The sequence below is a fragment of the Medicago truncatula genome, chromosome 7 (assembly GCF_003473485.1).
Source record: "Medicago truncatula cultivar Jemalong A17 chromosome 7, MtrunA17r5.0-ANR, whole genome shotgun sequence".
NCBI lineage: Eukaryota > Viridiplantae > Streptophyta > Magnoliopsida > Fabales > Fabaceae > Medicago > Medicago truncatula.
In genome coordinates this window covers 51,738,754-51,755,870 of record NC_053048.1, presented here as the reverse complement: position 1 = coordinate 51,755,870, position 17,117 = coordinate 51,738,754, and the positions used below count along the sequence as shown (strand labels likewise).

The following is a 17,117-nucleotide window of genomic DNA, read 5'->3' as shown; positions in this document are numbered from 1 at the left end:
ATTAAGTTTCTTTAATCATAAATTTAAGAAACAAAAATTAAGTTTATGTCTCAGACCATGAAAACGAGAGAAACTAACATGTTTAAATGCAGAAAAATTTCACTTTTTTAAGAAAGTCTAGGGTTTTAATCTAAATTTTTATGGTTTAAAAATTGAAATTTTGTGCTATGTGTTTTAATTTTTAATTTATTGGGTTTTGATGATGTGGAGAAAATTGATAATGGTGAGGAAAATTGATGATGATGATGATGGAGGTGGTGGTTGGATGAAGAAATTGAAGAAAAAAAAATCTGAGGTGAAGATGATGAGTGTTGAAGGTAAGAGTAAAGAAAATGGCCAAACATAATTTGTGATGTTAAGGGTTTGATTATGTTGTATTTGTTGAAGTTGAAATAGAGTTTTGAAAGGAAAAAAAAGTTGAAGATGATGAAGGTTGTATGAAGATGGAGATGAGGGAAGAAGATAAAGAAAATGGCCAAACATAATTTGTGAAGATGATGAGTGTTGAAGGTAAGAGTAAAGAAAATGGCCAAACATAATTTGTGATGTTAAGGGTTTGATTATGTTGTATTTGTTGAAGTTGAAATAGAGTTTTGAAAGGAAAAAAAAGTTGAAGATGATGAAGGTTGTATGAAGATGGAGATGAGGGAAGAAGATAAAGCAAACTAAAATAAATTAGGTGTTGATAATACACTATAAAATATGATAGACCTCCGTAATCCAACGGTCTCTTTTTCTAAGGGATTAAAATTATCAAAATTTGACCAAATTGAATAAAAGAAATAAGTTAACGAACATGTTTGAGAAAATTAAGACTTATAAGATCAAATTGAATAAAAAAAATAAGTTAAGAGACCGACAGATCAATTAAACCAAAACTTTTTCATAGATGAATTCTTATGTGTCGCTCTAGGGAATGCAAATTCACGATACCTAATTCCTGGCCTAATCAATCATTGACTATTGAGATTGGAGAGATTTCTCCAATAGAGCAAAAAGCCATTCCAGTGCCACACTACTACTACTATTACTACCGTAAAGCACACAAACAAAATCAAAACGAGTCGTCTAAATTGTGGGAATAATTTTTGAGTGGACAAAAGAATTTGAACCCTCTATTTGGTCACACACACAAAAAAGTGAACATGATATAATCATTTAAAAATTAATAATATTTAATTATTATTTTTTTTATATTTTTTTTTTATGTGCGTATGTATGACCAAATAGAAACTTCAAATACTAAAAGTTTATCAAATAGTAGGAGCCAACATTCGCACTCACACTCACCATTGTCATTGTCTCATAAATAAATAAACAAACAAATCATATACTAGCACAACATGACAAGAAAATCAAGATCCGCGTTATTAACAGTAACACTACAGGGTGGCCAAAATCCATCCACTTCAACATTCCCTTCTTTACGTTTGACTCTCAACAATTTATTTATTTTCCCCTAAAATCATATAAATAGCACCCAACACTCTCATAGTTTTGATATTTTTAATGAGAAATTAGTAAAGAGTAAGAAGAAAACGGCAACGTTGTTGGACGGACACTCACGGAAACCTTCGAAAGATCAGCAGAGCTCATGATTGAACTAATCGGATATGTCATTACTCCGGCGGATGAGCTTCTTAAAACGCGACGGATCACGGCCTTGTGTGCGGGTGAGCAGGGTGAATTGTAAGGCTTCCGAGTTTGAGATTGAGATTGCGGAGAAAAGGAATGGAAATAGAAAGGAAAGTAAAACGGCAAAAGTTTCACCCGTAACGAAGTTAACGGAAAATGATAACGGAGGCGTTTACTCTCTGTTCGTCAAAGGCGATGGAATCCTGTATTGGATCCAATTTTTGAATCCTGTTGATTACATAATCAGTATCAGAGCTACAAATTTTGCTACTTCAAATGAGCATATACATTACATACATACTTTGTTTGAAAGAGAAATTGAGAATGTAACAAAACAAAAAAAATGAACATTGTCAAAAGTTTTGTAGATAATACTTGCCATGTTTAGTGAATAGATAGGATAGGATCAGGAATTCAGTGTATCACCGAGCTTATGATTGATTCTGTATAAACATTTGAAAAAGTTTATTTAGGGTCTGTTTGCTAAAAATAGCGGATTACTGATAAGCTAGCTGATAGTTTATAGCTGATGACTAGCAGCTGATAAACTACTTGAAGTGTTTGGTAAAGTTAGCGGTTCAATTATCTGATAGATGTAAAATTACATAAAATGACATTTTTAATTCATAATAAAGTTTATATCAATTAATGTTTAAAAATATTTAAAAATTAAAAATTGTTAATTTAATATTATTATTATTAAATTAATTTTTAATTCCTAAATGTTAATTTATATTTATATTTATTTTCATTTGCCTAAAAAAAATTAGATACAAAGTATAAAAAAATTTAAACATGACAATAAATAAAATATAGTTTGTACAAATATATATATAGAGTAAATAGTCAATTTCCCCTCTGAAATTGTAAGTTTCATCAATTACCCCCTGAAATTAACAAAACTTCAATTACCCCCTGAAACGTTAGTCAATTTACCCCCTCCGTCAAATTTTTCTGTTAGTAAACATGACGTTTTGCAAATACCCCCCTGAAGTTTTGCACTTATGTGCAAAATGCCCCCCAAACTTAAAAATTTATATTATTTTTTTCTTAAAAACAAACAATTAATAGTTAAATGTTAAAGCTAACTATTAAATTTGGAGTTTGGAAAAACTACGTACATATATACATCAAAATAGGAAAAAATATGTATTTTTAAAGTGACAATAATGGTTATTTTTAATAGACAAATTATTATTTTTAGTGGTTTATAAACAAATTAATAATCATATTTAAATTTATATTTTCTCCTTCACCATCTTAGTCTTTTAACTCCTCTAACTCCTTCAACAATTTGCTCAAACCATTTAAAACTACACAACCCCCAATATTAATCCACAAATCATCCCATTATTGTCACTTTAAAAAATACATATTTTTCCCCATTTTGGAGCCTATTTGAATGTATATATGCATGTAGTTTTCCCAAATTCCAAAATTAATAGTTAGTTTTAATATTTAACTATTAATTGTTTGTTTTTAAGAAAAAAATAATATAAATTTTTAAGTTTGGGGGGCATTTTGCACATAAGTGCAAAACTTCAGGGGGGTATTTGCAAAACGTCATGTTCACTAACAGAAAAATTTGACGGAGGGGGTAAATTGACTAAGTTGTGAAATTTCAGGGGGTAATTGAAGTTTTGTTAATTTCAGGGGGATAATTGATGAAACTTACAATTTCAGGGGGGAATTGACTATTTACTCTATATATATATATATATATAGTGAAGGTAAACGTAACGTTCTCATTTTTTTTTTGTTGGAAAAAATTATCGTCCTTGTTCTTATTCTCTACAATTCTGATATATCAGACAAAAATAACGTGTCATTTCGCAAAAAAAAAAGGTGACATTAAATATTGAAATAGTCCCACAAAAAAAAAACGTAACAATTGTAACGAAAAAAACTTAAACGTAACGGTAAAAAAAATATCTTTTTCTATTGAGAAAAAAAAAGGATATTTCATTCATAAAAAAAAAAAATAGCATTCATATTTAAAGCATATGTATTTTAATTTATAATATAATAAATGATTAAGGGTAAAAAATGGAATTTAGTTAGAATAATAAAGGTAAAACTGGAATTAAAAGTGAGAAGTTATAAGCTATAAACTCAAATGCTACTTGGAATAGCTTCTGAAAAATAGCTTATAAGCTCGTGAAATAAGCTATAAGCTCATGGTGAAAAAGTGTTACCAAACAGAGCTTTTTTTGTCAAACGAGCTTATAAACTATAAGCTAAGAGCTAAAAGCTTTTTTTTGGGTGTTACCAAACAAACCTTTAGCAAGTAAATAAATTACGGAGTGCATTTTTTGCAGGAAAATGTTGCAGCTGTTTTTCTGTGTTTGGTTATTTTTCTAAACCTATTCGGAGAATTAATTTGCAAAATTGGGAGATGAAAATGTCTTGATTGAACAATTTAAGACAGTTCATTCGATTAAGTTAGTATACTTTTGCATTTAGTTGATTATGCGTCCCGTTTGTTAGACATTTATAAACAATAACAACAACTAAATTTTATCTCACTAAGTAGTGTCGGCTACATGAATTGATAGACATTTATGTGCATCAATAATCTTAATCTTATTGATAATCATAATTATTTTCATAACTGTATTCAAATTAGTCTCTATGTGGACACTTGAGAAAACTTGAAAGTGATGATTTAGAGCAAAATTCAACACAATGTTGGAGTTTCGGATTTTGAATGGTGAATGAGAAGTTTTAGGGAAAAAATGTGGGAAGATTATATGTTTTTCATACATACAAGAAAGAGAAGTATTTCGAAATATTGGAGGGAGCGTGAGAAGAGGGTGTGGAAAACAAATTCGACATAGAAAAACTTGTTTGGGCCAAAATGGCCCAATTATCTCAAGTAAATATCCAACCTCTAAGAAACGTGTGTATCAACAACAGCTTAGTTATGTATGAATTAGTCCCCCCAGCTCTCTCGCTCTGAACCCTAAAATTAAACACTTCTTCATCATCCAAACCACCTAGTTTCATTCTCACTCCGATCCCGCCACTTCACGGCCGCAAATTCAGCACTTTCTCACTTTTCCAGCTCTTCAAGGAGGTTTGTCGATCCAACTTTTAATACTTTTTGATGTTTTAGTAAAAGCAAAGAGTATAAAATTAATTTGCAGGTATCTATAACATCTATGTTCTGTGTTTGTTTCTGTCATCAATTTATGTTTTGTGTTCAATGGATTTAGTAAAAGCATATAGGACAAAATTTGAACTTCTTATTTGTGTCTGTCTCCAATAATTTCGTGTAAATTGCTATCTATAATACTTACAGTATTATTACGAACCATTATTGTTTTATTCCAAGCTTCTTATTTCACTTCATTGTTTTTAGATTTTATTTTCTTATTTCACTTCTCTGATTTTAGTTTGTTTCAGATTATTAGGAACCATTATTGTTGAATTTAATGGTTTATTGTATTTTGATTTGCTGGGTGCAAATCTTAATTATTTGAAGTTTTCTTTGGATACAGGTTGGAGTGATTCAATTGAAGGATATCAAGTATTATCAGTTTTTTGTATTTTGTTGGCCAGCGTCCATAATGTCTGTTCACACAAAACACCGTCTTATTACTTACTCACAAGAGCTTGTAGATGGGCAGCCTATTTTTGTTTCGTCTAATTGTCTTCCGGTTAAGGCGGTGAAATATGACCCTGCAGGTCACTCTTTTCATGCTGCTGCACTTAAACTTCTCGGTGTTACAAAACAAGATAACAAAGATGTTGATAAGAAGAATGTGGTTGAAGATAAGGAACATGTTTATTTGCCTTCTGATTCTTACAGCAACAAGAGCAAGAAAAAATCCGGTGACGGAGACAAGCAACAAGATCATTATGCATTATTGGGTCTGAGCCATCTTAGATATCTTGCTACTGAGGATCAAATTCGTAAAAGCTATCATAAGACTTCCTTGAGGTTTCATCCAGACAAACAGGCTGCTGCTGTTCTTTCCGAGCAAACTGAAGCTGCGAAAGAGGCAAAGAAGATTGAAATAGATGTTCATTTTAAGGCAATCCAAGAGGCTTATGCAGTGTTGGTGGATCCCGTAAAAAGAAGAATTTATGATTCTACAGACGAGTTTGATGATGAGATTCCCACTGACTGTGATCCACAAGACTTCTACAAGGTGTTTGGTCCTGCTTTTATGAGGAATGGACGGTGGTCGGTTAATCAACCAATTCCATCCCTAGGTGATGATAAGTCTTCAATAAAGGAAGTTGACAGTTTCTACAATTTTTGGTATTCCTTTAAAAGCTGGAGAGAGTTTCCCCAGGCTGATGAGTTTGATCTTGAGCAAGCTGAATCCCGAGATCATAAAAGGTGGATGGAAAGGCAGAATGCTAAACTGTCAGAAAAAGCCAGGAAGGAAGAGTATGCACGTATCCGCACTCTTGTTGATAATGCTTACAAGAGGGACCCTAGAATACTTAGAAGAAAGGAAGAGGCAAAAGCTGAGAAGAAAAGGAAAAAGGAGTCCAAGTACATGGAAAAGAGGTTGGAGGAGGAAGAAGCGGCCAGAATTGCTGAAGAGGAGAAACAACGAAAAACAGAGGAAGATAAAAAAGCTGCCGAAGCTGCTTTGCAACAGAAGAAGGTGAAGGAGAAGGAGAAAAAGCTATTGCGGAAGGAACGAACACGTCTTCGAACTCTCTCAAGACCTATCTTGTCACAACACATACTCGATATTGCTGAAGATGATGTAGAAGAGCTTTGCATGTCATTTGATATTGAACAATTGAGGGGTTTGTGTGAGAAAATGGAAGGCAAAGAGGTGTTAGAACAAGCGGAAGCTCTAAGAGACGCACTGAGTTGCAAGAAAGACGTGGTTGATGAGAAAAGTAATCAACAAAATGGCTCTGTCAAGGTTAATGGAAGCAGTAGTTCTCTAGCAGGCTACGTAGAGAAGAAGGAGAAACCTTGGACTAAAGAAGAGATCGAGCTATTGAGAAAAGGAATACAAAAGTTTCCCAAAGGAACTTCAAGGAGATGGGAGGTTGTTTCAGAATACATTGGCACTGGAAGATCTGTTGAAGAAATAATGAAAGCAACTAAAACCGTTCTTCTCCAGAAGCCCGATACAGCCAAAGCTTTTGATACATTTCTTGAGAAGAGGAAACCTGCAGCACAATCAATTGCATCCCCATTGTCAACTAGAGAAGAATTGGAAGGGGTATCAATACCAGCAGCAACAACTGAAAATAGTGATGCAAAAACAACAACTACTATACCAACACCGACGATGACGACAACAACAATTCCAACACCGGTACCTACAGCAACAAGCAGCATCAACTCGGAAGACTCTCAAGGAGTTTCAGAACAAGAGGCGTGGTCTGCAGTGCAGGAAAGAGCATTAGTTCAAGCTTTAAAAACCTTCCCAAAGGAAGCTAACCAGAGATGGGAACGAGTAGCTGCAGCTGTACCTGGGAAGACCGTGATCCAGTGCAAGAAAAAATTTGCCGTGATGAAGGAAAATTTCAGGAACAAGAAAACTGCAGTTTGATATATTATTCTTAGCCAATATCTGTGGAATTTTTTCCTCCTGTTTTTAGATTTTACAACTTAAAACAGAATATGGGCTCCTGCTCAATCATAGCTAGGCATCTTGATCATTATTAAAACCAACAGTCTATCATAGCACCGGATATATGTCCCATTTTTGGTTTGAAAGAGAACTTTGCTTCTTTAAATTTTTGTTATTTCAGCTATCTGGATCAGAAAGAATGCTTTTGTAGTTTTTATACTGCTTCTTTATCTTTATTATTATTATTATTATTATTATTAAGTATTTGAGTCTGATGTTTTCAGTGTAACAGTTCTGGAATATTTCTGTCATTTAAAAATTACTATGTTTTCTTGTTTTATTGAAAAATTACTATGTTTTCTTGTTTTATTGAAAAATTACTTTTATTTATTTTTGTCATTCATTACCAATGTTACTGGCAATGGGTTGGAAAAAAATGAGATAGACAATTCGAAGAGCACTCACTTTTACACATAGCAACGCAAAATGTGTCTCACTGTGAACCGATGAGACATTCTTTTCAAAGCAGTGGCTGCAAATGAAAAGGATGCATTTTCTCTATTTAAATTGCTAGACCATGATGGGACATTCTGTTTCTCTTTCCCTTCTAACATGAAGCATACAAAGATGGGTGGTAATTATAGAATCTTCGACCCAGGTAATTTTTATCTTCCCTAAATTTTCAATTCCTGAAATGGGTGAAGTGTGTCCTGTTAAAGCTTGCATGTATTTGAGCATTTTCTTTTCAATATATCCTTTGACTATTGGGATTTAGTCAATAAGAAATGTCATATCGTATGTCTGTCCTATAACAACATCTTAAATGATGAAGTTGAAAAGTTTATCTATTTGTTTGTCACTTGATGGATGGTACTGAGATATTGATGTTCAAATACAGTAACTATTATTCCACTCTTTGGATAGGTATTATAGGGGTCCCTCAACTACATTAACAATTATTCCTCACTTTGAATAGGCTCGTACTACCGTGTCCTTGAATTCTAAAGAGACGAAAACAAAAAACATAGCGGTAAATGATTGATTTATTCAAAACCAAGTGTGGAAGAAGCAATCCTTTTCTCCTCTGTTTCAACTTGTTTCTAAATCACACATTGTTTGCACTTCTTCGTTTCTTATATGGAAAATTAGATGTGACTGCTTCTGCTTGTTTATAACATTCTGCAATTGCCTTTGTAGAGACTTGTATTGTATTTATTTATTTAAGATTTGTTGGTGTTTTTTTTTTACTTTTAGGAGTTAGAAATTGACGGTTGAAACAATGAAACAACTAACCAACAATAAGCTATACCATAGTTGGAATGGGGAGAGTAAATAAAAGCAAGTAGGAGAAAGTTAGGGGAATCAAAAGGAGCATATTGTGGCTTGAAAAGTTCAAGCTCTACTGAAAAGGGCCTCAGCTCTACTGAAAATGGTAAGAGATGAAGCAACCTGACAAATATGAAGACAAGGAATATACCTTTCTGCTACAATATGAATAGCAACAATTGCAACCAAACATGAAGGTCTAACAAGTTGCACCTAAAGGTAATTAAAGAGCAACTCTTGGAACAATTTTTTTTATTCCTTCATCAAACATTAATGACAGGGACATTGGGAAAATGGCGACTTTCTTTTTAGATTGGGACAATAAGTATATGGCTGGAAGCGGTTATACTTCACCTAGGGTAGTTGTGGGAGATGCTGAATAGAGCTAGGAAAATATATCGATCGGGCATTGAGATTACAAATGAGATGCTCCATGTCTGATATGAGCAATAATGATGTTAAGTTAAGGACTGAAGATCAGCAAGATTAGAATTTAGAAATCACTGCAACTTATCCCAGAGAAATCATCGGCCATTATATTATATAAATATAAAAACAAAGATTAAAAGTATAGCTTATATGTGACATATTTTTTCATACAATATATAGCAACTTATTCAGTAATTAATATTGTGACTTATGTTCTGCTATTCAAGCAAATACCTATTTGAAAGAAAAAAAACCTCGTGGTAAAAGATGTGTGTTAGAGTATGTAAATATCTTTTATATTGATTGAGACCGTTATGATTTAGTAACGTCATGATAGTCAAGATACTAATGTCTTGATAGTAAGATATCTTGACTAACATATTTAACTTTCCAATCATATATTTTAGAAATTTTACAACATCCCTATATCTCTTGCACTTGTCGCAAACTGCATAAAGTTTGCCTAAAAAGATCCATACTGTCTCATTGAAGTGTAGTTGTTAGTAGTCCCGTCATCATTTGAAATATTTCATACAGTTGGGATCATAAGTGTTGGTTATCGATGCATAATAATGAATTCTATCAAAATTTTGGTTGGATTGTGATTTTGTTGAAGCTACAAAGTATAACTTTCGACAAAATCACGACAAGACACTGTGATTGTGTCAAACTCACAGTTACTCCATACATGTAGTTATTTGTTCTTTTATTATGTGCAAGTGCTGATAACAAGTTTGTGCAGATCAAAATGGTGAGAGTAGTTTGAAGTGTAGATGCTAAGATATGCAGTACGGTTAAATTTTTTGAGGCTGATACTTAGGTTATGAGAACTCATAATTATGGATTTTTTAAGAGGTACCTCATCAACAGATACTTTAGACTTCACCTTCAATTTCTTAAAATAAGGATATAATAACGTGATAAAAAAATGACCTCCAGTTTGGTAATTTGCTGGGCTCTTGTTGGAAGTGTAAGTGATTATTGTTCTATGTATGCAAAGTGTCCTGTTTTTATGGTGAAGCATCCATAAGATAAATTGTTATTCTTTTCAGCTTCTTGGGAAGTATTGAATCTTATAAGGAGAAATTGTTTTTGTTTTATGTTATAAATGAAATATGAATATGAAGTAGCAGCTCTTAATTAATTTATGCAGCAACCACCACAAACTGGAAAGTAGAAACTACTAAGCTGCATCCACAACCATCTTGTAATAAAATGAAAACGTGTCAAACATCCCTCCAAACAGTTAAGAACTTACCAGGTTGTTATAGAGAGTGAGGAGAAAAAAAGGATCAAACAAGAAAGGAGAGAAAAAGAGGCTTACAGAACCTGTACATTTATTGCATATATTTTTAAGTGATACTAGTAGTAATAATCCCAACTCTGTTATGTACCTTTCAGCATGCTACATTGTTTTTAAGACTAAAAACAACCAACTACTAATACGTTATTGCCACCTAACGAGACCATCTTTTTTTATACAACATACTATATTTGTTTTATCATGCTATTTCTAATTCTAAGGGATCGTCACAGTAAGGCTCATGGCACCAGCTTCTCCACACGGCTTTATGATTACTTCAATACATACTACAGTATATAAGAAATTTGTAATGCAAATAATGATAGGTGTCACAAGTCACTATTTGCCATTGTAAACACATAAATAAACTAAAGAGGAAGATATTTCATCAACTTTGGCAATCACTGCTAAACCGAACTTTATAGAACTAGAAAAATAATTTAGAGCCCACTGAGAAAACGACAGAAAGTCACGATCAACAAATATGGGTGGAAGTAGATTAGGCCGAGTTGGACTTTTCAAGATCTAATTGTTTAGCCTCTCAAAAATTTAAAGTCTAAGTCAGGTCTTGTCATATGTTTACTTTTTAAGTTCGAGTCCGACATTCTAAAAGTAACATGATCTAAGATTAAATAGACGAGCAAATTAATAGATCAATGGTATTAAACTCTCTTTTGATATTTAACATGAAATTTTATAAAACTTTACCATATATTCTATCATATTTCAATTATTATTTATAATAATACATTTAAATATATAAAAAATTAATGTATACTAATAAATTTATAATTTAATTCAAAGTACTATATAATACAATAATAAATAATATTATTCATATTCTTTTAAGTAGGCTGGCCTAATAGGCTAAAAGAGTTATTTAATAGCCTGTGTGGTCTGACCTTTTAAATTAAATAAGCTTCTAAAAAAGCTCAGACCTTTACTATTTAAGAAAAAAGTCTGGTTTGGTCTGACCTGACGTAGACTAGACCGTAGGCCCCTATATGCCGGTCTGACCTATTCTCGATCGCTGTTGTGGTGAACCGCCTCTCTGCTTCACTGTGCGGCCCGTTTGCCGTTGAGATTTGTTAGGAAGGTGGGTTGTGATAGGTTTGTGCGTGAACTAAGGAAAGGACAAAGAGAAAGGCCATGCGATTTAATTAGTTTTGTTAATATCCATTGATTTGTCATTAAATGAAATGAATGAGTGAGATGACTCAAAGGAGAAAACTTGAGAAATAATTCATTTCCGAAATGCAACTAACCTGACTATTGAGATTTGAGAAAATTCTCCAACAGTCCAGTCCAACTTGAAGAACAGAGCAATGCCACTGGAACAACACGTGATAGTGGAAAACAGAGCAAGTCTCAATCACACTCACCCCACCACCACGACGGCACACACTTATGAATTATTTTATTATTTAAAATTTCAGGGTATTTTATAACACCATTGTGATTGTCACATTCATTGAGCCATAAATAAATAAATAAATTAACAAAAAAAAAAAAAGTTAGAAATTAAGCGGCTGGAAAAGCAAGATCCGCGGTTATAACACTAGTTCTACAAGGTGGCCACTTCAATATTCCTTTCTTTACCTTTGACTCTTTAATTATTTATATTCATTCTCCCCTAAAATCATATAAATACGCACACACCACATTCATAGTTCATAACAACCACAACACAAACATAAACAAGCATCTTTATTCATAAGAAAGAAAGAAACACACACTCTTCATGGGCAACACAAGTTCTTGTTCTTGCATCCCTACTGATAGTTCTAGTTTCGAGATTTTTAATGAGAAAGTGATAAAGAGTAAGAAGAAAACAACAACGTTGTTGGACACTGACGGAAACATTCGAGAGATCAAGCTACCGATGAAATCAGCAGAGCTCATGATTGAACTAATCGGACATGTCATCACTCCGGCGGATGAACTTCTTAGAACGCGACGGATCATCGCCTTACGTGCCAATGAGGACCTTGTAGCTGGAAAAGTTTACCTGGTGGTGCCGGTGAGTAGGGTGAACTGTAAGGCTTCGGAGTTTGAGATTTCCATTGCGGAGAAAAGGAGTGGAAAAAGAAAGGGAAATGAAACTGCAAAAGTTTCACCAGTAAAGAAGTTAACGGAAAATGATAACGGAGGCGTTATCTCTGTTCGTCAAAGACGATGGAATCCAGTTTTGGATCCAATTTTTGAATCCTCTTGATTGCATAATGGAATTTGGCCAACGATTTTTAGCCCTTGCCAAGAATCATCATTCATGTTATGGTTGTTTTTAGTTTTTCTTTGATAGTATATTTTAACTACACATTTTGCTGCTTCAAATGAGCATATACATACATACTTTGTTTGAAAGGAAACATTGAGACTTTCTTATTAATGATTTGATCTTTTTTTAAAATCTTGTGGAATTTCATATTATGATTTCAAAAAAGATATATGATTTATCTCTGATTGGATTATGCGATTAACATACCAATAGATCAAGGATTATAAGTTGTTGGGTCGTTCCTAGCGGGTATGACAATGGGGCGGGGTGGTGACGGATTTTATCTTCCCCGTCTCCATATCCGATTCTCATATACTTATCCGTTATCCTACCCATACCCAACGAGGATGAGAAATTGAATCCCATCTCCGTCTCCGACGGGTTCAGGTATCCCCGCTCCATCCCCATCCTCGTATCGAATAATTTTTTTTAATAAAAAATAGAAGTTTTTTTGCATCCCCCAAGAGCAACGTTGTAATATATTATCCACCAATATGCTCGCTTTAATATTTGTTAGACGTAATGATTTAATTGATCCTTCAAATATCAATGATAGTTTTTATTAACATGACAATTATCAAATAAAATAACATGACATATCAACATAAAGTAATTTTTTACATTTGGGACGGATATGTGTATGGGTTCGGGGTGGGTACCTATATACCCATTACCGGTCCCATACCCGTGTTTTGAAATCGAGAAAAACACATACACATTCCCAAACCCAGTCAAAAGGGAAAACCCGTCAAATTGGGTTTGGTTCGGGCGGGTAACCGCGAGTATGAGTTTTGTTGCCATGCCTAGTTCCTAGAGTTTTAAGAACCATAGACATAATATGAGAAAAATGTCTTTACATAGTACATCATAATTTTTTTTAACTCATTGTTGTGTTTTTATTAACTCTTTGTTTCGTTTTTTTATTTCGCTTTTCACTACCAAATAAATATTTTTATACACATCTGAAAATAAATCAAATATTTTATAGACACCATTATTAAAAATAAATAAATTCTATAGACACCAAAATAAAATAAAATACCGAAGTAGAAAACAAGCACATGCGAAATAGATTGAAATTTTAGCACCCAAAATATTGTATGACAAATGCAGCTATTGATAAAAAAGAACAATAAAACAACAAAGTTGATGCGCCTCTCATCAGAATTTTTTCGTAGTGATCTCACATCAATTTCATAATGATAAATGTGTGTCACATGATCTTACATTATCAAATTCAAATTTGCAATCCTTTCAATCAATTCAAAAAAGTTTACATTACTATATTGATAAAAAAAAAAAATTGGAATCTTTGAAAGACAAGATTAAAGTTAATTTCTTAGTAGGCTCATTTTCAACTAAATTAGAATTTATTTTGTTATGAAAATTATCTCATTTCTTGGATAATAAATATCATCGATATTTTCAATATTAGTGACACACATTATTAGAAACAGAGGAGCCAAAAAAAATATCATTAATTTATTCGATAATAAATTTTTCAACACATTATTAAGAACAACCATCAATATTTTTAATATTAGTGACACACATTATTAGAAACAGAGAAGCCAAAAAAAATATCATTACTTTATTCGATAATAGATTTTTCAACACATTATTAAGAACAACCAAATCTTTTTATAGTATGGTGTATATAGAAATATTTGTGCTACGTGGGGTATATACAGCAAATCACGCCAAAAGAGCAAAAAACATTAACAGATTTCAGCCGAACACTTCATCATATCAATGTTTGGGACCTTTTCAGAGAATTTTGTTCTATATATCCCCAAAAACCAAATATTTTTATATAACCCCGAAACCTTCAAAAAAATTGGGCCCCCCTAACTGTAAGGGCCTTAGGCCGTCGCACTCCCGACCTATGCCCTAGGGCCGGCCCTGTAAGCTGCTCAATACATGATCAATAATCAAGTATAAAAATTATTATTACTTTAGGATTTTTTGTAAGTTCTAAGTTTTAGTCCGGCTAATATTTTTAGATGAAGATAAATATAAATATTTTTATAAATATTAAATACACTATGAGGAAGGTCGATAAAAGTTTGATATCACACACACAATTATGTATATATAATCGTATCTGATGAGAAGGTGACTACCGATACAGTATCTGTACGGTGGTGGAATGCTTCAGTTGGCAACTGGAACGACGGAAGGTGCGTATTTGCAGACACTTCGACGCTCAAGTCAGTATAAGATTAAAATGAGGTTCAGAGAGTGAGTATATCCTAACCTTGAGGATTGCCAAGAGTCCCTTTTATATATAGATGGACGAACGCAGGGCACATGTAAAAGTTCACATGTATTTGTGTTTCGATGAATTATTATTTTTTTATTAAAAAAAACATTATTCTCTGTGTTATCTAAGTATTTTAGTGCATGGGGTGTGTGTGTGTGTTGTAACAAACACACTACAAGTATTTATACAAATCTTTCTTTGGCTCTTTGACCCTATATCTACTAATTGAATCCTCAGTGGAGTCATTATGCTAATTCTAAATAGGAATTATTTATGAACAATCAATTTGTACAACCAATAACTTATTTGTTATTTTTAAATATATTTCACCCGACCTCGATTTATGTACGCCTGACTATGTTATAGGTTGTTCATTGGTTTTTCAATTTTAGTTGCACAAATAACACAATGATTATAAATATAGGACAAAATGATCTGGACGTGGACATGTCTTTTTTTTTTTTTTCTTTTCTTTTCTTTCCTTCCGGCACTTATATATGGACATCTCATATTTTCAACCCCTTATTCAACACCTTATTATTCCATCCGTTTCAAATACATGTCCAAGTCAATCACTTCACACATATCAATGTACAATTTTGACCGTTAATATCTTTAATTATATAAAGTAGAAAATTATAAAAATTTAATATTTTGAAAATATTTGTCGAGACAAATCAAACAACATCTTACATGCTAATATTTGTATTTATACATTAGTTAAAAAGTATGATCAAAGTAAGTCAAGTGAATAGTGCACATTGCAAAAATTGAACATGTATTTTAAAATGAAGTGAGTATTTATCTACCTTTCTCTTCTTATCGCATCGATTAATCTATTACATCACCCTTTTATCTCTCATGGTCTAGATTAATGGTTTGGGTGTTTAAAAATCTTTCTCCTTTTTCTTTGAGTGGAGGCATGGGACATATCCTTGTGAGACCATAATAATTTGCAATGATTGTCATCATTCTTCTGTTGCTTCAAATGTTAGTAAGATTTGATAAAGAAAAAAAAAACTGTTATTAGTAAGACTATAATAAATAGAGGTAAAATTATAAATTAAAATTTTAATAATCTTGACCAATTGTAGTAGGTTTTTACTTTTTTTTTTTTGGTCAAGAGGTTTTTACTTCTTTATTCTTGGAGTAATGGCAGATGAATATCAATCTAAATCTATGCGCTCTTTTACATCTTACAATTATTATCCACTATAACCGCAAAATCTCACAAGAAAAATTAAATTTCAATGAGGTTTGCCATGCAAATCGTCTACACTACAGTACCTTTCATGAAGTTAAGGTGAACAAATTAATTCTTCCTAATTGATTCGAAGGCTCATATGAGATTAATAAAACGGTGCAGTGTTGGGTGTCTCAGTGTGTTTCCCTTTTGATGACTATCACCCAAAAGAAAAGGTCATGTTTATAAAATTAATGCAACTACAAGCAACCTGTTTTTTTAACTAAGCTGGACCTTGTCTTTCATGAGTAATAAATTAATAGAGGGAGAGAAATACACGAAAGAAGAAAAATTGGAGAGCTCAATATGATTTTACCAATGGAATTACAATCCAATTGAATTATTTAATGAAGTGGTAGTTGAACGGTTCCATGAATTCCTTTTAGGTATTTTTTAGACTTGGCAAAATTAAAAAAACTCTAATAGGAACTAGCCTAACTTAAGGCCATCCTACTTCAACCCTTCTTCTTTTTTCTTGTGTATTAAAAATCAACCCGAAGTTAAATATAAATGAGATCATAGCATGTACAACAATTAAATATGAGAAAGATCTAATACTTGGCCAGTTGGCCTATATTGTGTACAAGTCAAAGTCAAGTTAAATTTAATTATGACTAAGTTAGGTTTACGGATGATATATAAATTTTAATGTTGCTCGTGACTTGGAGATATCTTAGAATTTGAAGGATATAGGTGCTAAAAAAAACTAAGCATAAAATATATACAGATGAGAAAGAGACAGCGACGACTATAAAATATTTGTAGAATCATTCAAGGAGCTTGGTTACATAATATCCGTTGAAAGAGTAAAAAACTTACATATCATATCATGAAGAGCTGTTTATATTTATTTTTATTTTTATTTTTCTTTTCACATTTTGGTTTATGTCCCCAATTTGTTTATTTCCTTCAAATAGTTTTTGGCTTAAGTAAAAAGAAAAGTATATCATGAAATACTCTTAATTCAATTATATCATACCTCAAAAACCATTTATATCATATAAAATTCAATTTGAGACTTTAAAAAAGAAAAGGTCAAGCCTAAAATGAAGGATACTGATCCAATTATAAAGTCAAAAATTGGTTAA

The 17,117-nt window shown here is 32.4% G+C and overlaps 2 protein-coding genes across 2 annotated transcripts; both read left to right on the top strand.

Annotated features, from left to right (window-relative positions):
* The first annotated feature begins 4,546 nt into the window (after positions 1-4,546).
* On the top strand, positions 4,547-7,406 carry LOC11435287 (dnaJ homolog subfamily C member 2). The gene is made up of 2 exons (XM_003625912.4): positions 4,547-4,711; positions 5,136-7,406. The coding sequence occupies exon 2, from the start codon at positions 5,205-5,207 to the stop codon at positions 7,164-7,166; it is 1,962 nt and encodes a 653-aa protein (XP_003625960.1). The 5' UTR covers positions 4,547-4,711; positions 5,136-5,204; the 3' UTR covers positions 7,167-7,406.
* Positions 7,407-11,897: 4,491 nt separating this feature from the next.
* Positions 11,898-12,634, top strand: LOC11435286 (uncharacterized). The gene has a single exon (XM_003625911.4). It carries the CDS (start codon positions 11,987-11,989, stop codon positions 12,458-12,460), a length of 474 nt encoding a protein of 157 aa, XP_003625959.2. The 5' UTR covers positions 11,898-11,986; the 3' UTR covers positions 12,461-12,634.
* The last annotated feature ends 4,483 nt before the right edge of the window (positions 12,635-17,117 follow it).